A 26,333-nucleotide genomic window follows, 5' to 3' on the forward strand; every position below is an offset into this window, starting at 1 on the left:
CGGCCCAAATACTTCTAAACCATTTTCCAGATCCCAGAGCACTGGAGCATGGATCTCTTTTGCTCCTTCTTAGCACTAATTTGTTCAGAGATGTAAGTTGAGGAATGAATGTGTCCTTATAGCATAAGATGTATTTAGACAAAACATTTATTGAGGCTTGATTTAATTTCTGATGTCCTATAGCACAGGGAGGTAACTCTGGTTGAAAATATTTAATTGTGTATTTCAAAACATGTAGTAGGGAGGACTTTGAATGTTCCCAATACAAAGAAATGCTAGATGACTGAGGTGATGGTTATAGGATTTACTATGATTTAATTGCTACACTTTGTTATGAATGCATCAAGCTATCGTATTATACCCCTTAAGTTTGTACAATGGCTTGTGAATTAAAAGTGAAAAAAAATTAAGATTTGGTTTAATGAACTCCTCTCCCCTCTCCTCCTCCTCCTCGAGTAGACAAGATGCCCTTCTAAGTCTTACCTAAAAAGCCATAGATAAACCTAGATTTTTAAAAGTTTATTGGCGGCTTAATCTCCCTGTACAGAAAAATCCTGTTTCCTGCAATTTCTTATTGGATCTGACATGACATGGGACATTGTTTCCCATCTTAGGCTCCTCTGATTTCATGTCCAATTTCAGAGAAGGCGATTTCTTCAGAAATCCCCTAGCCCATGATGTATCTTTGTTTGTTATAGGAAGGATGGGTTGTGGTGAGATGACTCTTCACTGCATGGACACTTGAAATGCAAGGCCTCCTCATTGGATCTACAGGTGGATTCAGGGCCCGGGCTGGTGTGCTTAATTAGTCTGAATGTACTTTTTTTTTTTTTTTTTTTTTTTTTTTGACAGGCAGAGTGGACAGTGAGAGAGAGAGACAGAGAGAAAGGTCTTCCTTTGCCGTTGGTTCACCCTCCAATGGCCGCTGCGGCCGGCGCGCTGCGGCCGGCGCACCGCGCTGATCCGATGGCAGGAGCCAGGAGCCAGGAGCCAGGTGCTTTTCCTGGTCTCCCATGGGGTGCAGGGCCCAAGCACCTGGGCCATCCTCCACTGCACTCCCTGGCCACAGCAGAGGGCTGGCCTGGAAGAGGGGCAACCGGGACAGAATCCGGCGCCCCGACCGGGACTAGAACCCAGTGTGCCGGCGCCGCTAGGCGGAGGATTAGCCTAGTGAGCCGCGGCGCCGGCCCCTGAATGTACTTTTGATTCTTCGACCTGGGACGCTTGGCTTCCGCCATTTCACCTTGCAGTGATTGGAAACCGTGCCAGCATCTGGGTCCTGGATTGTTTACCCTGCCGTGACAGATCGGTGACGCTTAGTGGTTGTTGTGGAGAGGTAGGGTGTGGTGAAGGGCGGAGGTGGGGACAGTGGCTAAGAAAGACTAGCAAATGGGATGTAGGAGGAATGGTGCTTGGACATGGAGAAATTTGGCAGGACAGCATCTACCTACAGAAACTTTCTCAGAAACTACTCAGGGGGAAGTGAGCTGGCTTAGTGTTTCCAACTGGTTGTTGTTAGCCACGATGCCCAGAGAATTTTGAAATTTAAGGATTTCTCCTTGCTAGTTCAGAATATTAAGTAATTGTGGAATCCATTAAAATTACTTGGAGTTGATGTGTTTGGGCTGATCATTTCCTTGAATTCTGAGCAGCCAGAAGTCCTCACCAGTGAGTGAGTGGGCTTACAAATTGTCAACCCTAGTTTATATTTAATCACTGCCTTAGAAAAGTGACTAGAACATGACTCCAATAACTTCATTGTAGGTCTAAAAGGTAGAAGAAACCAACTGGTTGCTGCTCCTCTTTGGTGTGGATGGTTCCCATTGAGATTTAAGGTTTTTGGAGTATCCTCACATTTCTATTTGAAATATTTTTTAATTAAACTTTTTTTATTTGAGAGGCAAGGAAACACAGAGAGAACTCTCATGTGTTAGTTTACTCTCCACATATGCACAATTGCCTGGGCTAAGCTGGGCCAAATCCAAGAACCTGGGAGCTTAATCTAGGTCGCCCAAGTGGGTGGCAGGGGCCAAATTACTTCAGCCATCACCAGTGTCTCCAAGGGTCTGCATTAACAGGAAACTGGAGTCAGTAGTTAGAGATGAGTGCTGTTACATGGAATGCAGTGTCTTAACCAGTGTCTTTGCCCAAACAAACAGCATTACAGCACTCCTGTCCCCTGGGAGTCCTTTACTGAGTAGCAGGGCGATAACACAGATGCGGGGAGATGGGAGGGAGTCACAGCTCCACCCCATTCCCCATGACACAGAGGACACATTCCCTGCGTACTGCCAGCTCCTGCTTTCAGATTTGTGCTGAGAGAGGGATAGGGGATCTGCCTGGACGACAGCCTACAGGCTTGGGTTCTCCAGCCCGATTAAATAAACATGTTCCTGCAGGACAAACTGCATGTCTAAATTCTTCTCTTTTGGGTTCTAAAAGTTGCTTTTGTTAAAAATTCTCTTTTCTAACCTGCATGTGAATAGCAGTGATATTCCTGGTGTGGGAGTTGGGTTCTCTAATGTTGACAGCACCAAGGCAGCCGCTTGAGGAAGCATTGTGTTCATCCAGAGGTCTCCCGTCAGGCAATACTAATAATCTACATTGCATTGCCCTCTGCAGTTCATGATGGTGTCTATAAAGAATGTTAACTGGGGGCCGGCGCCGCGGCTCACTAGGCTAATCCTCCGCCTAGCAGCGCCAGCACACCGGGTTCTAGTCCCGGTCAGGGCGCCGGATTCTGTCCCGGTTGCCCCTCTTCCAGGCCAGCTCTCTGCTGTGGCCAGGGAGTGCAGTGGAGGATGGCCCAAGTGCTTGTGCCCTGCACCCCATGGGAGACCAGGAGAAGCACCTGGCTCCTGCCATCGGATCAGCGTGGTGCGCCGGCCACAGCGTGCTGGCCGCGGCGGCCATTGGAGGGTGAACCAACTGCAAAGGAAGACCTTTCTCTCTCTCACTGTCCACTCTGCCTGTCAAAAAAAAAAAAAAAAAAAAGAAGAAGAATGTTAACTGGGGCCGGTGCTGTGACATAGTGGGTTAGTGCCCTGGCCTGAAGCACCAGCATCTCATATGGGCGCTGGTTCGAGACCCGGTTGCTCCACTTTCAATCCAGCTCTCTGCTATGGCTTGGGAAAACAGTAGAAGATGGCCCAAGTCCTTAGGCCCCTGCACCCGCGTGGGAGACCTGGCGTGGGAGACCTGGAAGAAGCTCCTGGCTCCTGGCTTTGGACTGGCACAGCTCCAGCCATTGCAGTCATTTGGGGAGTGAACCAGCGGATGGAAGACCTCTCTCTCTCTCTCTCTCTGCCTCTCTTTTCTCTGTGTAACTCTTTCAAATAAAATAAATAAATCTTTTTTAAAAAAGAACGTTAACTACTACGTTGAAATACTCATAGTTTTCCATTTCCTAACACAATTTCAAAATCTTGTTCTGACATCCCTCTTTTTAGGTAGGCAGAAAAGATCCCAAATATTCACCCATTTTAAAACCCTGTGCTTTGAAATAATTCTGATAAAATTCTATTCTGCAGTTCATTGGCCTTATGTTTTGTTGTGATGAGAGACTGGCAAATATTGAGCCTATCATCCTGAGCTCAGAGTCTAATGAGAGGGGTGTGGATTTGTTTTTTATTTACTTTTTTGCAATGTTTGGTAGCTTAGGGGTAGCTGGGGGAAGCAAATTTGAGGAATTAAGGGAAACCAAAGCAATGTTGATATGTGTCTCCAGGGGTAATGGTTTAAAGTTCTATAAAATTGCCTCTCCTGCATCTCACATGGCCAATGAGGAAATGGCTTATGGAAAATGAGAAAATACCTGAGCAGTTGGCTGCAAATCTGAGTTCTTTGCGTATGTGTGTGGCTTGGCTGCATTCTTGGGACTTGGTAATGGAGTCATTATTTCTGTGTTTGATGGATTTCAGAATGCATGTTATTTCAACCCAAGCTGTTTCCCAGGAAACACAACCATTTGCCCTCTTTTTCTTACCTGGACTGAACCAGAGAGCTGTCTTCTTCCCAGGCAGGACAGAGCCTCCAACAAATAGGACCTTCTTTTACCTTTTATAAACCCGTGAACTTCGAACTTCACTTTTTTTTTCTTTTTAATGTGGGAATTTAGAGAACATTTTTTGGTTGCATGTATTTATATGATTTTTTTTTTACATTAAAACATATTACTTCCTACTGAGAAAAAGGTAATGTGACCGCAGAAGAAGTAAGCATATATCCTTGATGTCTTTCTTTTGGGAAATGACTATCAGGTGATGAAAATTGTGGGGTCCTTGAGAAAACTATTGGGTATCCTTCCACAATGTCAGCCAGCACCTGGCATAGCTTAGGAACAACCTTGGAGAAGCAGGAGGGTTTCATTACATTTCAATGCATTAACTACTGCCCAGGACACTAGAGTATCAAAAAGGAATGTCCCTGGCAAGGATGTTTTAGAATTTTGAAAGGTAGATGACGTAACTAAAGGTGGATGGCCTTCAATCAGACAGTTTTCTGTTCCAGTGCCAGATATGTGACGTAGCCATGGCTGGCTTTTGTGAAGGGTGAAATCGATGCAAATGTGCAGCCTAGCACAATGATGGCAGTGTTCAAGTAGCTTGCCCTCTTTTGCTCCCTTCCTCTGTCCATTGCCTTGAGGCTATGGGTGGAATTTAAGAGACATGAGGTCAGTTCAGTGGCTTGTTGAGATTTTCTTCATTCGGCGACATTGACCCTTTTTACAACTGTTACCAGTGGAGCTCACAATTATTATCATTGCTTTTTTATTAAAAAAAATTTGTGCCAATGTTGTCGGCCACTGGCTTATAAACAGTCAAGGTTCTTTCTTTGGCTCCAAAACAAATCAGTCCTATTTAGGAGAGATTTCCAAGAAGAGAGGTTTTGTATTAGCTCATAATACATCAGATTAGCTGTGAATCTCAACACAGTCAAACTTCTCCCAGTGTAGACCACATGAAGGGAGGAAATCAGGGAGTGAGACCAAACTGTGCTCAGCATTTTGCCAAGAAAGGTTTGGCAGTGATGTGAGCAACCTGCATGCCCTCTCCAGAGGACTGAGCTGCAGGCTTGGTCCAGATGTTGACTTTCAGCGAGCCTTCTGCTTTGTGCATCAGGGGCCAAGTTAGAAAAAAAAAACTCTGCGTCTGTTCTTCATTGTGTCATTGGCAATACATTACTAGCCTTGAAGTCTTGATTGTGCATATTGAGAATTATGCAATGTAATCTTCTGCTTATACTAATGACAATATAGATTACCTATGGGGATATTAGGATGTAAATGTTTATCACTCGACTCCCTTGTGAACTGAGAAGGTATGGTAGAGCTGGAAAGGTTTATATGCCTGAATTTATATTCTTGTTCTTCACACACTTATTTAATTCAGCTAATACATATGTATTCAACTGAAGGACTATCCAAAGCATGGGAAGAATACTGTGGGAGATAGAGGTATAAGGCAAAGACTTTGAATCAAGTTGAGAACTATAAGAGAGACACATAGTGTATCAGTCTAAGAGTCCTCATAAAATCATTCATATGGGTACCAAAAAAGGACCTGAAAAACCATCAAACTCCCTCATTTATTGATGAGGAAAATTCAGAGAAAGAGAAACCTCTTTGCTGATTAAAACTGAGCAAACTTACCGGAGTGTTGAAGATACAGTTGAATTTTAAGAGACAGAATTTAGCTCGGTACATGGGCAGGGCAAAGCCTTCTTGTAGGGAGCAACTGCCTGTGGTCTTGGTTGGCCAGTTGGGCACCATGGTTCCTATGATGGATGTTCACTGTTTGAAAACTCTTACTGCTGTCCCTTCCCCCCATTACCCTTGATTATGATAGCCTCTTCCAGAGCAAGGCTCAAACGTGAGTAGACAGTAGTGTCTGATTAATTTTCCCGTGACTGTTGCAGACACAGCACTGTCATTGATCCTAATGGCCTGAGTTAAAGGGAGAGGGGCTCCTGCATTCAGTTCAGCAAGGTCTTTCAACTGGGTGAATTTCTCCAAAGTTTGAGTCCTCTTAGCAACAGAGATTTCTGTCCCCTGACCACAGTGGCTGTACAACCATTAGAGATACATGTTTATCTGAGACTAATGGGATAACAGGAAGAGGAGATTTGACCATATAACTCACAGGACTGCATGGCGTGGAAACATCTTGCAGAAATGCCTGTTCCATACCTCAGAGCACTGGACAACTTTCTGATCATTGGTTATATTTTGGGTCTCCACTGGACATGGGTTTGTTTGAGAGTGTCCAGTGTTTTGACCCACCTGGCTGTACTAAGGGGGAGTTCTCCATCCAGCAAAATTAATTCCTTTTTTAAAAAGATTTATTCATTTATTTGAAAGTCAGAGTTACACAGAGAGAGAAGAAGAGGCAGAGAGAGAGAGAGAGAGAGAGAGAGAGAGGTCTCCCATCCAATCCAATGGCCCCAGATGGCCACAATGGCTGGAGCTGCACTGATCCGAAGCCAGGAACCAGGAGCTTCTTCTGGTTCTCCCATACAGGTGCAGGGGCCCAAGGTCTTGGGCCATCTACTGCTTTCCTAGGCCATAGCAGAAAGCTGGATTGGAAGTAGAACAGCCAGGACTCGAACCGGTGCCCATATGGGATGCTGGCACTGCAGGCGGCATCTTTACGTGCTATGCCACAGTGCTGGCCCCAAAATCAATTTCAGCGTCTTAAGTTCTTTCAAGTAGTCTTGAGGAAAGTAAAAATGTCTTTCTCCCTTTTCTCTACTCCTGTGGTTTTTGGCTTAGCATTTTCCCCCTTTTGACAGCATTTGTGTACTTTTATCTGGTATAGCTTAAACTTTTATCTGCCCCATTTTATTGTTTTCTGCTTATCTTTAATAGAAATCTGAGCTAACCTCATGCCTCTAATTACAATTAAATGTCATTATTGCAGGGGAATCCTGACTGTCAATATTAAGTTAGATCCTCCTGCTGAATACTCTTCATAATACCCAGAACAAGCGTCTTAGTCACCTGCCATTCTGTCCCAACTATAATCTGGACAAGGACCTGCTCTGTTTGTTTTAGCCCCAGTCTTTTGTCCAATGTCAACAGAATGGATTGAGCCAGATTGAATTGTACTATCACTCATAACACTTTGCTTCTAATTCTTTGCAATTTAGGCAAACCATAAAGTATTTAAGCCAGGATTAGAATGTAGAGAGAGGAGAATGAAGTCATACTGGCTTTTTAAAATTGCATTTTGGTGTGAAATGTTCTAAATTTGGTGGATGTTTTCTCCTGGGTGTAAACAGCAGCCTGCCTGTGCACCTGTGGGAAGCCCAAGTCAACAAGGCATGCAGTAAAGTTCTAGGCAGATACATTTTAAAGTGTTTTCTGTCCTAAAGGAGTTTGCAGTCTTGGGAGAAACAGGTAAACAAATTGACATGTACTCAAGGTCTGACTTAAGTCCAGGTGAATAAGGACACAAACAAAATGCATGGGGGCGTGAAAGCAGCAGTGATGAATTCTTTCTCTGTACTAAGACACAGCTGCTCTGGGCAGCTTTCCCTGGCTGAATCCTGGTGAGGTGTGGGTCGAAGCAGGTGTGTGTGTGCGCACGTGTGTGTGTGTCTATACAGCAAACAGCATGGCAAAGACAAGATGCCGTTTTCAGTGTGTGTACCTTGGCTGAGTGAGCTGAGGGAGAATGGTGGCTGCAGGGTGGATGAGGACCACCTGGGGGCTGTGTCCTTGCAGACAGTGTGAGAAGGCCCAGAAACTTACCTGCTGGGCTGGCCAAACTGAGCTCAGCTCCCAGCGTAGCCTTTTGTGGGCATCCACAGCTCTGACGATATTGTAGGTTGCATGTGACCAGACTGAACTTGTCTGTTTACAAGATAACTTGAAGAGGTGGGTGATGCAGCCACCCTCCCAGAGTTGCTCTGCTGTCCTCTGCTTGTCCTCCAGACTGTCCTGATTTGCCCAGATCTCCCCATGTTTTCTCCCCACTCCACCTGTCTATCCTTTATCTGTACATCTTTTAAGCCTTCTTAAGTTTTCTTTAATGAGATGGTTATTCTAGATCATGGCAGTCGCATGGTGGATTTTGAAATAAATCTAGTTCATGTTTCTAACTCATTTGTACTTAACTCGTCAAAATGTCCCTCTTCCCTTTTCCGTAGTGAGAGAGTTAATTCATGGCTGAGACATTTTGTCAGCCTTTGAGTTGGCCTCTTAAAACGCTGGCTCCTTTTTCCAGTCACAGAAAGCATCCCTTGGGAAGAGTGTGTCCATTCATTCAAGCTCGCTAGGCTAAATGCGTAGTGTGCCACGAAGCTAAATGCCTCTCAGAGCATCTTCACATCTCTTCCTCTGCTCCTGTTGCTCATGCCTGCGGTCATGGAACTTTCATAGCTGGAATCAGGCAGAGCAAAATAGTGTTATTTTAGACCTTGTGCCTCTTTCTCCTGCAGTTTCTGTAAAGTGATGCAGGCTCTGTCTTGTGTCTCCCAATGCTGTCCTTCCTTGCCTTGGTACTAATTTTGGAAAGTCTGAATCTTTTTTTTTTTTTTTGACAGGCAGAGTGGACAGTGAGAGAGAGAGACAGAGAGAAAGGTCTTCCTTTGCCGTTGGTTCACCCTCCAATGGCCGCCGCGGCCGGTGCACTGCGCTGATCTGAAGACAGAGGCCAGGTGCTTCTCCTGGTCTCCCATGGGGTGCAGGGCCCAAGCACTTGGGCCATCCTCCACTGCACTCCCGGGCCACAGCAGAGGGCTGGCCTGGAAGAGGGGCAACCGGGACAGGATCCGGCGCCCCGACCGGGACTAGAACCTGGTGTGCTGGCGCCGCTAGGCGGAGGATTAGCCTAGTGAGCCGTGGCGCCGGCCCGGAAAGTCTGAATCTTAGGACTCTCAAGTTGTTCTGTGAATTTCTGAAAATACCTCCGCAAAACCAAATAACTGTTTCTGGAGTCTTGATTGTTGTAGGAGGAGGCCTGGTCAGATTTAAGCTTTCCACTGGTTTCCCTTAGCTACTCTATTGCCATCAGTCTCAGTACAAGGCTGCAGGGCCTTTGCAGACTTCCCCTGCGCAGAGGAACTGGAGATTCCCGAATCTTGCTTTGCGTGGGAACACAGAGGTGCATGTGTGTAGTCCACAGGAGGCCTGCTTCCGGGATAAGAAAGCGAGTCCACGTTAATTGGGCCCAGTTGCCAGTGCCGCGGCTCAACAGGCTAATCCTCCACCTTGCAGCGCCGGCACACCGGGTTCTAGTCCCGGTCAGGGCGCCGGATTCTGTCCCGGTTGCCCCTCTTCCAGGCCAGCTCTCTGCTGTGGCCAGGGAGTGCAGTGGAGGATGGCCCAAGTGCTTGGGCTCTGCACCCCATGGGAGACCAGGATAAGCACCTGGCTCCTGCCTTCGGATCAGTGCGGTGCACCGGCCACAGCGTGCCGGCCACGGCGGCCATTGGAGGGTGAACCAACGGCAAAGGAAGACCTTTCTCTCTGTCTCTCTCTCACTGTCCACTCTGCCTTTCAAAAAAAAAAAAAAAAAATTGGGCCCAGTTACATTGCATCAAGCAACTAAAGTGAAGGGAGGGAAAGAACGGGGAGCAAATAGCTGTGAAGTGTGCAAGGGTGCTTCGCACACATGAATGCACTCAATCCTCAATAGTGTAGGAAGGAGAGCTGTTGTCAGTCTGCCTTTATAAATGAGGGTACTGAAGCTAAGACAGCCTCGTTAGCCTGCTGCTGCAGGTCCTTCTGTGAGTCTGGAGTGGAGGGCCTGTTCCTTCCATGACCCCAGTTACCAGCCAGCTGCTAGGAATGGGAGCCTTGGGAATCCTGTGAATGGGGTGATCTTGCGATTTTTGCTAGGAAACTCAGCTGTTGCTACCCAGTTACCCCACTGTGTCTCTCGTATCATGGCTTTGTGTGCGTGTTGCTTGTGTCCCTGTGAAGCTTGCTGTTCACGTACGGGCCATGCATGCCTGGAACATAAATCAGTCCAGCAGGCAGCTTCAAGATTCCTGTCCACTCAGACCTTTGGCCCTTGCTTGGGTCAACCGGAAATGTGGGTGTGCAGAGCCAGTTTTGGCACTGGTATGTTGGAGGCAGGGAGGAGAAGCCCACAGGAGGTGAGTAGGCTCAGATACTATTCTAGGGGGGTGGGGGGAGGGGATTCTGTTCGGAGGTTTAAGTACAGCCATAGCTGGAGGAGACTGCTTCTGCCATGAAGGACTTAGATTAAGGAGATGTACTGGAAACCAGCAGCCCTCTGCTGTGTGTGTTACCCTGAGTGGTTTTTTTTTTTTTTTTTTTTGATTTATTTTATTTATTTTAAAAGGAGAGAGATGTTCCATCAGCTGGAACCCAAATGGCCGAAGCCAAGAGCCTGGAACTCCATCTGAGTCTCCTACCTGGGTGGCAGGGGCCCAAACACTTGGACCATCCTCTGATGCTTTAGCAGGCAGCTGGATGGGAAATGGAGCCGCTGGGACTTGAACCGGCGCTCGTATGGGATGCTGGCATGGCAGGCTGCATGCATCTTCACCCTCTGCGCCACCTCACCAGCCCCTCATAGGCTTGAGTTTACAGATGACTTTCAAAATCACAACAGTGAACACTCCTTTGTCCTGGAAGTCCCTAGGCATGAGCCAACTGCAAGGTTTTCTAATGCAAATCCAGATCCTCAAACAGGTCAACAAACACACGTGGTCGGGAAGTGTTTCTAGGCATATAACGGGCGCAGTGATGGGATGTCAGTGCCATAGTGAAGCGCTGGTTCAGGGGACCTGCTGAAGAAAGACAGCTGTTGGGAAATGCATTCAAGCGTTCAAGTTCGCACTCCTTTTGTCAACTGAAAATGTGTTTGTTTAAACACCGTCTTTGGTTTATTACAGTCATCACTCCCTCTCAGTAGCAGAATATGTGCTTGAATTTCATGTAAATGAGCCAGAGGGCAGGGCAGCTGTCTTCAGTTAACAACTTCACATGGGGATAATTTTCAGGAAACAGGACAAGTATCAAGGTCCTTTGAACAGTTAGTAGGAAGTGGAATTAAAAGATCACTTTATTTTGGTGCAAAACAACTTTGACTTCCATATGTGGGTATTCAAAAAGTTTGTGGCAAATGCATATTATGAACAAACTGTGTATAGATTTTGATTTTTTCCCACCAAATAAAACATCTTTTAACTCTATTTTCCACAGTCGTTGAAAGTTCCCCCACATTTAGGGTTGCATGCTAGCTCATTCTCAATAACCAAAATGCCTCCTCCTGTTCGCATTAATTTTAAATTGTCCCCTCTTTTGAAAAACCTGACCTTGATTTTTAGCCAAACTGTAGATATCTGGCTGGACTAGTCTCACAATGCTTTTCTAAGACTATGAAATGGTGCTTGGTGAAATTAAAATTCTGGGGCCATGCTGTTTGGGTGGAAATCAGGGCATCAAATGAGGAAAGCCAGCAAGCAGCTGGGTAACGCGTGTCTGCTCCCCTTTTCTGCTCTCCACGTTAATGCTGTTCAGATTGCAGGCTTTGTAGCACACACATTTCCCACGCCTCCCTTCCCAGTCATGCTGCTTCCTTCTGGACCAACCTAGGAGGCAAATGTCAAGCACCAAGAGCCCTGTGCCTCCCTGGAAGTCTGCCTGCTCGCAGTGCTGGTCCTCCCAACCCCTGAAACGCTTCCCAGCACCTTCCCAGGACAGCGAGGTGACTAAGGTGTTGTCTTAAATCACTCTCGTTCATCAGAAGGGGTGTGTGTGTGTGTGTGTGTGTGCGTTTAATGAAGGTTTTCACTATATTTAAGCTTTAAGGAACCAAATTGCATACATTTCTAAAAACCATTTCATTTTATTTTTAAAATTTTACTTAAGGAATACAAACTTCTTACATTTTGTATATATACAAATTTAGAAACATAGTGATTCTTCCCACCCTATCCCTCCTCCCTCCCATACTCCCACCTTTCTTCCTCTTCAAAAACCATTTGAAAATAACCTGTGGTTGATTTTTTCAGTCTACCAGGGGACAGAGTTATCACAAGAACCAGCTCTTCCAATAATTAATCTTACAAAGTTAGTGTAATACTAACCAAGTTGTTAGTATGGTTTGGTTTTTAGAGCCTAACAAGTTGGTTCTAGAATTCAACTGGAAAGATAAATTCATGGTGGTAGCTAGGAAAGTCCGGGGAAAATAATGAATGAGGGGGACTTGTTCTACTAGGCAACAAACTCCTTAAAAACTCACTACCACGATGTGAATGTGGTTTGTCCTCCGAAAGGTCAAGAGCAGGAGGATTAGTCCAGTGTTAGGAGGTTGGTGGATCTTTTCAGAGGTAGGACCCAGTGGGAGAGTCATTGGGGGTGTCACCCTCCAAAGAACTTAATGCTGGTCTTGAGGAGTGAGTGAGTTCTCACAAGAGTGGTTTGTTATAACATGAGTTCTCACAAGAGTGGTTTGTTATAACGTGTTATAAGAGTGGTTTGTTATAACTTCAGTGCACAGCTGGGTTCACTTTCCATTTCCCTGCCACGTTGTGCCCTAGCCAAGGGGGTTAAACAGGTAAGAACCACCCTAGAATCCACAAGGGTGAACTCAATAAACCCCTTTTCTTTACTGGTCTCCAGCTTGTAGTATTTTGTTATAGAAACAAAAAAAATACCAATAACATTCCCAGTAATTCAAGTTTTCCTGTGATAGGACCTTATATTAGTCCTGTAGATCAGAACAGAGTCCAGAAACTAATGCATGTATACCTAATATAACCCAACTATCTCCCAGGCCCCATATGGCCCAGTGTGTATGCAAAATTATTTTCAGAGACAACCACAATCTCACTGTAGAAGCCCTGAACATGGAGATCTTTATTCTAGTTTTCCTAAAAGGAATATATTCATAGATTCACTACAGATACGCCTGAAATATCATCCAGAAATCCTTTCCTTTTTTAAAATTTTCTTTTTAAACATTTTTTTTTTAGTTATACAAGTTTCATGTCTTTCATATATACAGATTTAGGAACATAGTGACACTTCCCACCCTACCCTCCCTCCTGCCAATGCTCCAATCCTTCTTCCTCCTCCCTCTCCCATTCCCACTCTTAATGTTTACAAAGATCTATTTTCACTTTATTTAATGATTGTAAAGTTAACCCTACACTGAGTAAAAGAGTTCAACAAATAGTATGAAGGAAAAAAACACTTCTCCTCAACAGAAGAGACAGGGGCTGTGAACAGTCATCGAACCTGACAATGTCCATTTCACTCCAATACACTACATTTTAGGTATTCTAGTAGTTTACCTCAGATCAGGGGAAATATATGGTATCTGTCTTTTTGCGACTGGCTTATTTCTCTAAGTATAATGATTTCCAGTTGTATACACTATGGAGTACTACTCAGTTGTAAAAAAAAAAAAAAAAAAAAAAAGACATCCTGTCTTTTGCAACAAAATGGGTGCAACTGGAAATCCTTTCTAAATTACCTTTCCTTTCACCAAAGTTGCAGACTCACCTTGACCTCTAAGTGAGTGCCCCATCCCTCCATCCACATCCACATCCTCTCCCCCTATTGCCCCACCCATATTGCACTCCCTATTGGGAGCCCCTCTGCAGAGGGCAGCCCATGGGAAGGGTGATTCTCGTCCCGATGTGGCCTCTTTTCTAGAAAGCAAGAGATTCTCAGAATTCAAGTGACAAAAAGTTCCTCAGTAGACTCCTAGAATTCTGATGAGCAAAAAATTCCCATCTTCATTTTTTGGGGAATGTCCTGTGTCTTAAACCTGGCAGTGAACAAGTCAATATGTGGTATTAGGGTTATTGGCTATGTGCTTAGAGCAATAAGCTGACATTTCTGTATTTTATTAAAATAAACCTTTTCTGAGTATGTATTTCCATAGATTAGCATACACATTACTAGGTTTGGAGTATGTCTGTATATGTATGTATATAGAAACACTTCTGCAAGTTCATCTCCATGCGATTGCCTTGAAAACATTGAGCGGAATCTTTTACTTTGTATATTTTTGGAATTTAAAAAGTTTCTTTTATAAAAATGTACATTACTTTGGTAACAAATATTTGTTAACTTTTTCATTTATTTTTAAATTATTAAAAATGTTTTAAGTAAAAATTCAGTATTTTGCAGTGCTCATATGAATTTTGGAAAGTGTAAAAAGTTGTGTAACTACTGCATTAGTCAAAATACAAAACAGCCTCAGTACCGCCCTCCCCCCTGCCTTCCAATTCCCCTTTGCAGTCAAATTCTTCCCCAACCCTTAACCTGTAGCAGTCTCTTCTCCATCCCTAATGATGTCTTCCCCAGGATGTCATGGATAGGCAGCCATGCTGCCATGTCTCCAGCTTCTTTCACTTAGCATAGTGCATTTGAGAGTCCTCATGATGTGTGTATCAGTAGTCTGATCTCTTTTCCTATCTGAATAGTACTTCATTATGCATCTGTTCAAGCCACAGTTTTTTTTACCCTCCCCCTACCCCCACTGAGGGACATTTGGATTGTTCCCAGGTTTTGGTAATTACTAATAATGAGGCTATCAAAATTTGCATTCAGGTTTTCCTGTTTTCATTTCACTTGGGTTAACACCTAGGTAGGAACAGGTTTCGCAGGGTCATAGGGTGACTGTATATTTAACTTTACAAGAAACTGCTCAGCTCTCTTTCCAAGGAGGTGCTGCCGCTTTGGATTCCCACCAGTGATGCCTGAGAGTTGCAGCTGCTCTCTGTCCTTGCCAACACTTGACATTGCCTGTTTACAAAAAAAGACCATTCTAGTTGATGTGTGATGGTATCTCATGGTTGTTCCAATTTGCATTTCCTTAAAGACTCTTCATTTGTCTGATGATATACAAGGCAATACACATTTGTCATTGTGTATCCTCTTTGGTGAAGTGACTTCAACACTTTTGTTCATGGTTATGGGGTTATTTTGTAGTTTTGAATTTTGAGAGTTCTTTATACATTCTGCATGCCATTCATGTATAAGCTGTAAGAATTTAAAATATTTTCTCATCTTATAGCTTGTTTTTTCAGTTTTACCTCTGAAAGCAAAAATTAACTTTGATGAAGATCAGTGTTTTGCGTTTTTCTTTTAGGTATTATTCCTTCAATGTCAAAGTTAAGAATTCATTGTCTAACTCAAAGTCACAAAGATTCTCTCGTGTGCTTTCTTTAAAAGTTTGATAGAGTTGTGCTTGCATTCAGGTCTATATCCATAGTGACTGAATTTTAAAAATAATTTATGAAGTATAGATCAATTTTTTTGGCATATGAATGTCCAGTTGCTCTAGTACCTACTTGTTGAAAAGACTATAATTTCTCCACATTAAACAACATTTGTTTAGAAAAAAAAAAAAGATTCTACCCAGCATGGGAACTCAAACATCTTCTTTTTAATTTTTTTAAAATTTATATAAATGGAACAAATTTCATGTCTCTCATACATACAGTTTTTTTTTTTTTTTTTGACAGGCAGAGTGGACAGTGAGAGAGAGACAGAGAGAAAGGTCTTCCTTTGCTGTTGGTTCACCCTCCAATGGCCGCCGCGGCCAGCGCGCTGCGGTCGGTGCACCGCGCTGATCTGAAGGCAGGAGCCAGGTGCTTCTCCTGGTCTCCCATGGGGTGCAGGGCCCAAGCACTTGGGCCATCCTCCACTGCACTCCCGGGCCACAGCAGAGAGCTGGCCTGGAAGAGGGGTAACCGGGACAGAATCCAGCGCCCCAACCGGGACTAGAACCCGGTGTGCCAGCGCCGCTAGGTGGAGGATTAGCCTATTGAGCCGCGGCGCTGGCTCATACATACAGTTTTAAGCACATAATGACACTTCCACTCCATCCTCCCTCCCTCCCCCACTCCTGCTGCCTTTCTTATTTTTCTTTAAATTTTTGTGATAACAGACTTTTTTTTTCTTTGAGAACAAGTTTCATCATTAATAGAAGAAGCACCTAAAGAAACAGGCAATGGAGTTGAGCACTTAGGCTTATCTAAAACGCATGAGACCTAAGACCCCCACTTAATACACTAAAGTGAAGTGAATCTTTGAGAACAGGCTCAAACATCTTCTAACCTAAAAGGAGAAAATTCCACAGACCCGGGTTTGGAGGCTGAGAGTCACTTTTGCCCAAAAGAAAACCCACAGTATTTTTTTCACTTGCAGTGGCATAAAATTAAACATAATCTTATACTTCATTCCTAGATTAGTTTTCTTTGCTCAGCTTTTAGGAGATGTTTTAGTTATTTGTAAGTTCAAGGGTCAGTAATATGATAATTCCTTTTTGACAATTTCTTTCAGAATGGGAGTGAAGCTTAAATCTCACGTAGTCTATTCCTTCTTTAAGTACAAAAATAATACATGTTGAATATGTCGATAATACAAAAATATTATCTAAGTTTTAGGATACTATAGCAAACTGGTCTTCCTACAGCCTCTCTGGCCTTCTCAATCTCTTTGGCTGGTTTCTCTTCCTTTTCTCCCCTTCCTTATGACCTCAGATATTGGCATGGATTTATTTCTTTATTCCACTTACTCCCTGGATGATCTCATTCAAATCCATGGAGTGAAATGCCACTTATACCTCCCATGAACCAAAGTTGTGTCTCCATCCCAACTTCTTCTCCAGACTCCACGCTGGTTTAACCAACTGTCTCATCAACGTCTCAGAGACGTCTAATAGCCACTTGTCTAATGAGGGAATCTTGGTTTCTCCACCTAGTCCTGCTTTTTGCTGAACCTCTCCTGTCTTGGTTTAGGGCACCATTATTCCTTCAGTTGCTAAGACCAAACACCCAGATGTTGCTTGACGGCGCTCTGTCTCACACCTGACATTCCATCGTCCAGCAAGTTATTTCAAGCCTAACTGTAAAATGCACCTTAAATTGGACCACTGCTCACTGCTACAGCTGCTACCTCTGTAGACTCTGGAGAGAAATGGGGAACACGGCCTTGCCCCTTCACGGGCTTCTCCGTGTCCACACCTGCCTCTGCAGTCTCATCTCCACAAAGGATAGCCACAGGTCTTGCTGAAGACATAACTCAGATAATGTCCTTTTCCAGCTCAATTCTCACCAAGGGGCCGGCACTGTGGCACAGCAGGTAAAGCTGACACCTGCAGTGCTGGCATCCCATATGGGTGCCAGTTCAAGTCCCGGCTGCTCCACTTCCGATCCAGCTCTCTGCTGTGGCCTGGGAAAGCAGTAGAAGATGGCCCAAACACTTGGGCCCCTGCACCCACTTGGGAGACCCGGAAGAAGCTCCTGACTCCTGGCTTCAGATTGGCCCAGCTCTGACCATTGCAGCCATTTGGGGAGTGAACCAGTGGATGGAAGATCTCTCTCTCTCTTCCTTCTCTCTCTCTGTAACACTGTCTTTCAAATAAATAAATAAATCTTTCAAAAAAATTCTGGTACATTTTGTTTTTTCAAAAAGCATCATTTCATGTTGTATGCTGGGAAATCCAAAGCCACAAGCCCAGGGATCCTAATTTTCTTGCTGTAGTACGTAACTCCCTGGTGATTTTGTTTTCCTCAGAAGGAATCCACAATACAAGACCTCAAGTTTCAGAGCTGGCTGGAGAGCTCATGGAAGTTGTAACACTTGGTGATTGATGGTTATTTCACATCCCTGTGGTTTCTGCTGGGCCTTGCTAGAAGTGTTCTCAAAGAACAAGAGAAGTTGTCTGTTGCAGCAAGTAGGACAGAGGATGAGTAAGAAGAGCAAAGCCAAGCGACAGAAGAGTTCCCGAGCTCCAGCAGCGCCGGGAGCACCTGCAGTGTCATGTGGCTGCCAACGCAGGGTTCATGCAAATGTCTGTTGACTCAGGTGCTTGCCTTGCCTTGTGCTGAGTTGTCAGCGCTGCCCTGAGCCTTCTGTGTCCTCATCAGATACCAAATAGTTAGGCTCAGAGATACTTTTATGGCACCAGTATACAAGGATACTTCATAAAGGTCATAGAAATGTGGAAGTAAAAGATAATTTTGGCACAAAGGTTTTTGAAATCTATTTTTTTCATTGTGCACTTTTTTTTAAAAAGTTATTTATTCATTTGGGAGGTAGAGTTACAGAGAAAGGTCTTCCATTCACTGGGTTATTCCCCAAGTGGCCACAGCAGCTGGTGCTGAGCTGATCCAAAGCCAGGAGTCAGCAGCTTCTTCTGGGTCTCTCACACTAGTTCAGGGACCCAAGCACTTGGACCATCTTCTACTGCTTTCCCAGGCCATACGCAGAGAGCCAGATTGGAAGAGGAGCAGCTGGGACATGAACCAGTGCCATGGGTAGATGCTTAGCCCACTGTGCCACAGCACCAATCCCCATAGTACACGTTTCCCACATAACTTGGGAAGTACCCTCATATAAGAGCTTGAAGTGTTCTTCGAAATTAGCTACAGAAAGACAAAATGATTTTCACATGTAACAATCAATACACGCTTCACCTCAGCTATTCAATAAGGAAACAGCTGTTTTACTTCAACTCTAACACTTCTCAGACTGTTGATTGGAAAAGCACACGTCTGGACATTCCTCAAGAAGGAATGGCACATGACAAGTACATGTGTGACCATACCCCATCCTCCCGCATGTCTGGGACAGTTTGGTAACCAGCCTCAGCCAAGCTCTGACCAGCCCGCAAGCCCGCTAGACAACGGTGCTGCGGCCAGCCAGGCAGATAGGACCTGAGGCTGTTCCCTAGTGGTGAAGATGCCTGTGTCCCACGTTGGAGTACCTGGGTTCAAGTCCTTGTTCCACATCCTGCTTCCTGCTGAGGCAGCAGTGGTGTCTCACGGGACGGAGTCCCTGCCACCCATGTAGGAGGTCTGGATGGAGTTTCCAGGTCCCAGGGTCTGCCCCGGCCTAGCCCCAGTCCTTGTGCTCATTTGGAGATCACATACTCTTCCTCTTTCTCTCATGTCTGTGCCTCTGAAAAGAATTTACAAAGTGGATCTGAGTTTTCACGTGAATTAAAATCCATTTCCCCTTCTTTTTTTTTTAACTTTTATTTAATGAATATAAATTTCCAAAGTACAGCTTATGGATTACAATGGCTTCCCCCCCGTAACGTCCCTCCCACCCGCAACCCTCCCCTTTCCCACTCCCTCTCCCTTTCCATTCACATCAAGATTCATTTTCAATTCTCTTTATATACAGAAGATCAGTTTAGCATACATCATTCCCCCTTCTAAACGTTATATGCATGTGACTCAAGACTTGGTGCTTAGAGCAGTGGACTCCAAGCCAGTAGAGCTCCATTGGATCCCAAATCTGCTTTTTCCTAGCTGTGTGATCTTAGGCAAGTCAGTTAACCTTCCCCAGGGACCATTTGCACATCTCTGCAACAAGGGAGTTGGATTAACTACTAAGCATCCTTCCACCTCTGACAAATGCCGTCATCCAAGGTCCATAGACCACTCCGGAGGCTTCCTCGTTCCTAGAATGTATTTGCAGAAAGACTGGTGCTCGGGAAGTTTGCATGTTACAAATCTATTTGGAGTCTCTAAAGTATGGCATCCTAGCTTTTCCAGAAGACTTCTTTTTCCTCTGTTTGCTCTCATTGACCCATATCTCTGCAAGGAGTATTTAGGCATTCAGAAGGTAGAGAGGGGAAGGAGTCACTTAGAACCAGAGACCTGCAGGAGCCTCTTCCACGCTGCGGGGTCTGCATTGTTGTGGTTTTTTTTGTTAGTTTTGTTTTGTTTTTTTGACAGGCAGAGTGGACACTGAGAGAGAGAGACAGAGAGAAAGGTCTTCCTTTTGCCGTTGGTTCACCCTCCAGTGGCTGCCGCGGCTGGCGCGCTGCGGCCGGCGCACTGCGCTGATCCGAAAGCAGGAGCCAGGTGCTTCTCCTGGTCTCCCATGGGGTGCAGGGTCCAAGCACTTGGGCCATCCTCCACTGCACTCCCTGGCCACAGCAGAGAGCTGGCCTGGAAAAGGGGCAACCGGGACAGAATCCGGCGCCCCAACCGGGACTAGAACCTGGTGTGCCGGCACCACTAGGTGGAGGATTAGCCTAGTGAGCCGCGGCGGCAGCCTGCATTGTTTTTGACACCGGGCTGTGCAGGGGTTACTTCTTCCCCCGCTTCCTGCAGTTACCTCGGCTTCCCCTTCCTCCATTATCCCTCCATGGGAACCGGAAGTCCTGCCCCAAACCACTGTCCCCACGTGTCCCGTGGGGCTCTGAGCCTCCTTCCCCAGCCCCTTGCAGTGACCTGCCTCCCCGTTTCTCTTCCAGGCTCCCCTTCCCTTCGGGCATACCCTCTCCTCTCGGTGATCACCCGACAGCCCACGGTCGTCTCCCACCTGATCCCTGCCACCCCTGGAATCGCCCAGGCGCTGTCCCGCCGCCCAGCCGCCGAGGCTGCGTGTGCCGAGGCCCCGGGGGGCGAGGCTCTGGCCAGCAGCGAGTCGGAGACGGAGCAGCCCACGCCGCGGCAGAAGAAGCCCCGCCGCAGCCGCACCATCTTCACGGAGCTGCAGCTCATGGGCCTCGAGAAGAAATTCCAGAAGCAGAAGTACTTGTCCACCCCAGACAGGTGAGGGCGCTGGGAGGGCTCCCCGCGGGACAGGCCCTTCTCAGCTCTCACTGGGGGACCTGCAGACACCGAGGATGGTTTCAGTGGTGCCCAAATCTCCTCCTGGGTTCAAGTGGCCTCTCCTTGACTTAACGGAACCCAGGAGCCTGCCTGTGGCTGGACTCACTCTGTATTTTAACTCCAGGACTCCAGTACCATGGGCAAAGGCAAGGTTAGCTTGAAGCCATTCACCCTGAGCATCAGAATCCTCTCCCCACCCACCTGTTTCCCAGCCGGATCCCTTTGCTGGCCAAAATCTTGCTTGGAAAGGGCTGGATGGATCCAGCTGTGGAAGCAAACGCCAGGCGTCCTAGTGGGTTCAGCCGGGACCACTTGGCAGACCTGGAGGAGGAGGAGGACGAGAATCCTTTCTCTGAACACCTTTGAGATCAGGTTGGGGTGGGGCGTGAGCCCCCTTTCTTTAATTTACCGTCCGAACTGCAGATGGACAAGAGGTGTGTCTTATGACTCCAAACTCACTCTGCACGTGGCTGAGCTAATGTGGGATTGGATTTATTAGGGGGATTTTCCAGGTCCTTTTATTTTGTGCACTGCCTTGTCCGAATCATATTTGGCTCCTGTGCCATCAAAGAGAAGGGGGCGGGGGGTGAAACTTGCAGCGAGAGGGGAATCTGAGTCACTAGCAGGGAATTTGTCTATGATTCCGTTACCTGGAAACCGTCAGCTGTTGGCTGAGGGTCTGACTGGCCATTGTGGCGGGGGCATGGGTCCAGAGTCTGCTCTGAAGGAGGTCATGGGGAAGGACCATGTGTCGTGACTGTGATGGTGGTGAGCTGGGGACCTGTGCCTGCATGGTGCCTGGTGTGCCAGGTGGGGCTACAGAGCCTTCTCGGGGGAGGTAACACTTAAGAAGAGCTTCGATTCTGGGGACAGGGCACTGCACACAGAGGAATCTGCACATAGAGAGTACACTAGCTTGTCGGGGGGGGGGGGGGTTGTGGGCGGGGCATCTCCAGGTTAAGGTGTGGACAGGACCTGGTAGAGATGAGGTTGCAAAGGTGGGAAGGGCCTGGCTGAAGAATGGAGGCTTGGAAGGGGCAGGCATTTGACCAGAGTCCCCTACCCGGCTTCTGACTCCAGCTTCCTGCTAATGTAGTCCCTGGGAGGCAGCAGGTGATGGATTAAGTAGTCAGGTCCCTGCCAGCCATGTGGGAGACTTAGATTGAGCTCCCAGCTGCAGCCTAGCCTAGCCCCAGCTTTTGTGGGCATTTGGGGGTGTGAACCAGCCGATGGAGGCTCTGTTTGTCTCTCTCCCTCTCCAATAAATAAAGAAAAGGAGGATTGCAGACTGTTCCATGTAGGCAGCCAGCAGCTATTAAGAGCCATAAGCAACAGGAGCAGATTTACATTTTAGAATCACGGCTTTGGTGGCTCGATAACTTTGTTACCAGAGCTAAGAAATGGGGCAGGGAAACCAGTGAGGCAAGAATGCAGGGAGAGTCACTGTGAACCTGAATGCAGGTGGAACAGCAGGAACAAAGAGGAGAGAATACGTGGGAGAACAGAGTTGAAGACTGGAACAGGCAGATTCGACATTGCAGGAGGAAGAGAGAGGGGAGTTGGGAATTCTGTGGTTCCTGCTTTGGGTCACCACTGAACAGGGTTTCCATGAACTGACTTTGGAAGGCAGGGGACAGCGTGGGTCTGAGGAGGAGGAGGGAGTTCTCTTTTGCACATGGGCATTTGGGTGCCTTGTGGCGACAGTGGAGACAGGCCTGTGAGCGGGGCATCAGTGGGTGGCTGTCTCGATGCATGCCCTCCACAGGTAATGGGGGGCCTCACGTACTTGTGCAGCCAGGAGGAGTGGGCTGTGTCATTTCTTGAGTTGTGTAGTGGTGTGTCACAGCGGTTTTAGCAGCAGCAGTCCCATTTTAGGCCTGTTCTTTAGAAGTCAGAGAAACTGTTATTACAGAAATGTTACTTCTTCATAAACCTGCTGGGGCTCCCTGCTGCCTGCCCAGGCATCTCAGGTGGCCTGCGCAGGGATGATTCACTGGCCTGGGGAGGAGGATCCATCCGGCTGGCATCGAGCTGCTGCCTCAAGCCGCTTCTTCCCATCTTCCCTGCCTCCCTACGTGCCCAGGGCCATGAGTGCGCCCTCCTCCTCTGTGTTTGTTTGCCCAGTTTCCTAGGTGACTCCATTTAAGCGAATACGCAGGGAAGTGAGAATTTGTAACGGTGGCAGGTAATGAGAGAATGCCGATGACAGCGAAGTGTGTTTCTATAGCCAGAGTGAGTCAAGGAGGCATGGTTCCCAAGTGAGCTAACACCGCTTGCTGATGTAGTGGCAGAGCTGTGGGCCTTCCATTGACTAATGCACTTGATGGCCTCGGGTGACCCGGGCTCAGGGAAGCACTGCCAGGACCCAGGGAGGACCTGTAGGGCTGCCAAAGCCCCCAGAGAACTGGGAGACCAGAAGTCTGTGGCATGGCCCCCTTGGATCTTGGTTCTTAATGAATGACTGCTTGGGAACTGATTCTTTGTTAATGGAAAGAGCTAAGTGCTGTTGGCATGGGGAATTCGTTGGCTTCAGTGTGTTCATTGCTTTCAATAAAACTGTCAGCTTCCAGTGGCCCTGGCGCAGGGATGACCAGATAGAAGTGAATGCTTATTTATGCCAGGTCCCAAAGCCCCTTGAAGGAAGACTGTTTTTATCTTGTTCCTTCTGGATGGAGGAGGGCACAGTGGGGCGGCTGCCCCTGCCAGTGCCGACAGTTAGCCCCTGCGTCCGCAGGCACCCACTGACCTTCCTAATGCTCAGGGCTCCCCAGAGAAAGTCGCTGCTGAGAACTCGCACCCCAGACTGCCCCTGGCCCAGGCTTGTGGTTCTGTGGGCTGCGTGAGACCATGGGCCTTAGATCTGCAAAGTGGGCATTCCTCAGAAGTCTGAGGACCTTCAGAAAGTACTGGGCACTGCCCAAGCTGCATCAAGGTGTGACCTCAAGTACTGGTGTTGGACGTCCACATGGCTTGCTTGAGCAGCCTTGGAGATGCAGGGACATGGCTAATACTGGCTCAAGGAGGTGATCCTTCCAGGAGGTCTCAGGTAGACCTGGGGTGCTTAGCCACTTAGGCCAGAAGTTATGAGACTGGGGTTGGAAGCTTGGCTACAGGCTTCCCTTTCTCATTGCATTCACCCCTCATGGGGTGTTGGCTACTCCCCAAATGTAGCCTCCCAGAGTTACAGAGGAGAAAGAGGGGAGAGAGAGTGAGAGTGAGAGAGAGAGAGAGAGGGAGAGTGAGAGAAGTGATCTTCTATTTGCCAGTTTATTTCCCAGCCAGGGCTGGGCTAGGCAGAAGCCAGGAGCCTGGATCTGCATCCAGGTCTCCTAAACCAGTGGCAGGGGCCCAAGCACTTGGACCATCTTCTGCTGCTTTCCCAGGTACTTTAGCAGAGAGCTGGTTAGGAAGTGGAGCATCTGGGACTCAAACCGGTGCTCATATGGGATGCCGGCATTGCAGACAGCAGCTTAACCTGCTGCACCACAACACTGGACCCCAATATTCCCCTTTGAAAGATCCAACTTGTACAAAAATATTGTGGGTAAAGTGATTGAGCCCCTATACTGGAAAGAGCTAAGTGGGTTCAAATACTGCCTCCATCTCTAACTCTAGGATCCTCTACCAGGAATCAGATTAGTTTTTCAGCTCAGGGCCAGGTAGGTCTGTATTTTGGGGCCATGTGGTTTCTCACAACAACTCAACTCTGATGTCTCTGGCAGCCAGGCACAACGATGTAAACAGATGACTATGTCTGTGATGCAATAAAACTTTATTTACAGAACCAGGTAGCAGACAGGCTCTGGCCCTAGTTGTTGAGATCTTTTGAGCCTCCAGTTGGTCATCTGTGAGATGAGAATAATTATACCTGCTTCACAGTGCTGTGAAAGGAATACAGAAGCTGGCGCAGTCCCAACTGCACTCCGGAGTGGCTTTGACTTTGGGGACTTTTCAGAAGGCTGGAGAGAGATTCAGAACGGTTATTACAGTGGCATAGGAAGCAGGAAGGCTGTGGATCTAATGTTTGTTTCAGAGTCTTTATGGCGTTTAATTATTTGGAACATTTGAATTCTTGAAACAGTTGAGGGCAGCTGTAAGGAATGAATCGATCCATCAAAAAGTAGTTTTGAGCCCTGGTTCTGGATTTAGCAATGTGAGAAACATTTTCATGGCTGTAAACGAAGCTTAAGACATAAGCTACTGTTGCTGTTACATTAGGGAGGCAGAAATAACACATGGGATGTGATCAGAGAAGAGGTGAGAATGTGGGAACTCTGGGGGATGGTCAGCTCTGAAGGGGCCAGGGACGATGAGCCATGGGGGGCTTACCTGCTGGAGGTGGGACTCGGGTGGCTGTGAGGTGATGAGTGGTATTCACATGAGGACCCTGCAGCTTTGTCTTTCCTGTTTCCAGGATGGGACTACCCAGAGCTCCTTGGGCGTGGGCCTTTGCTTCTTAACTTTCCAGCGTTTTCTCCATAGGTTTCTTGGAAGGAAAGAAAATCCCCTTGAATTGACTGAACAGAGGAGAGTCAGACTTTGGGATCCACTACCAGGAGCAGGTCAGCTCGACTCAGTCCCCACTGCTGTCTACCATCTTCCTCATCCTCCCTTGTGTCTTATCCTGTAGGTTGGACCTGGCACAGTCTCTGGGACTCACTCAGCTGCAGGTGAAGACTTGGTATCAAAATCGCAGGATGAAATGGAAGAAAATGGTGAGAAAGGGGAGAGCGAGTGTAACCATGTACTCTCGTGGGGAGGGGGCTCGCCGCAGGGGTGCCATGAGGCAGGAAGCACCCCTTGACATCTGCCGTGGAGGAGGTTGGGAGGGTTGCTACGATTTGGCTAGGAGGGAGGCTGTTTGAACTGTAGGATAAGCTTTTGACCTCTTGCCCTGGATTCCTACCCAGAGAGAGATTCTTTTTCACTTTCTTTAGAAACCAAAGTCAAAGCCCTCAAGCTTCTCATTTGCCAGCTGTAACCCCAACTGCTGGCCCCTGCAAAGCACTTCCTTCCCCCACCCACCCACCCACAGCTAAGAATAGAAGGCGCAGTATTCTTTGTTTCTGATGACACGGAGGGTGCACCTGTTCTGCTGGCTGTGCATCCTCGAATGCAGGGGTTCCCAAGCCTTCGGGGGCAGCGCGGTCACCTGGGCAGCAGATGACTCCAGAGGCCTGCGACAGGGCTGGGAACATGCATGTTAACAAGCTCCCAGGCTCCCCTGGAGCACCCGGCATATTACTGCAGTTTTCCAAAATCTGAAATACTCCCACATCTGAAGCTTGCTGAGTGCTGTCAGGACACCACAAGACCTTAATGGGACGGAGCACAGTCAAAATGCAAGTGCCCAGAAAGGAGTCTGTAAAGTTACCTTCAGATGATGAATATAAGAAACACAAATAAATTTCATGTTCAGACTTGAGTCCGTCACCAGGATCTATCATTATATACGAGTGTAGGTAAATATTCCAAAGTTTGAAAAAATCAGACATCTGAAACACTTCTGGTCTCAAGTATTTCAGGTTAGGGATAAAGGATCTGTAAACTATAACCCCTGCCTCCGTGGAATTTATGAGCTAGTTGGAGAAACAAGTCTTGGAGAGCAGAATTGGCCATATAATAACTAAGTGCTGGGTGTTTATTGCATATTTCAAAACTTCTGTTATTAATCTATTTGAAAAGAAAAGAGAGAGACAAACAGGAAGAGGTCTCCCAACTGCTGGGTCACTCCCCAAATGCTCACAACAGCCAGGACTGGGCCA

At 46.9% G+C, this 26,333-nt stretch overlaps 1 protein-coding gene across 1 annotated transcript in view; it reads left to right on the plus strand.

Moving 5' to 3' along the window:
• The window catches only part of BARX2 (BARX homeobox 2), a 79,401-nt gene that overhangs the window by 43,225 nt on the left and 9,843 nt on the right, over window positions 1–26,333 (plus strand). Inside the window, exons 2-3 of the mRNA XM_008259259.4 lie at window positions 20,208–20,508; window positions 25,199–25,283. Coding sequence (XP_008257481.3) covers window positions 20,208–20,508; window positions 25,199–25,283 — 386 coding nt within the window. The remainder of the gene's footprint in view (window positions 1–20,207; window positions 20,509–25,198; window positions 25,284–26,333) is intronic.

Source organism: Oryctolagus cuniculus, chromosome 1 (assembly GCF_964237555.1).
Source record: "Oryctolagus cuniculus chromosome 1, mOryCun1.1, whole genome shotgun sequence".
NCBI classification, from domain to species: Eukaryota; Metazoa; Chordata; class Mammalia; order Lagomorpha; family Leporidae; genus Oryctolagus; species Oryctolagus cuniculus.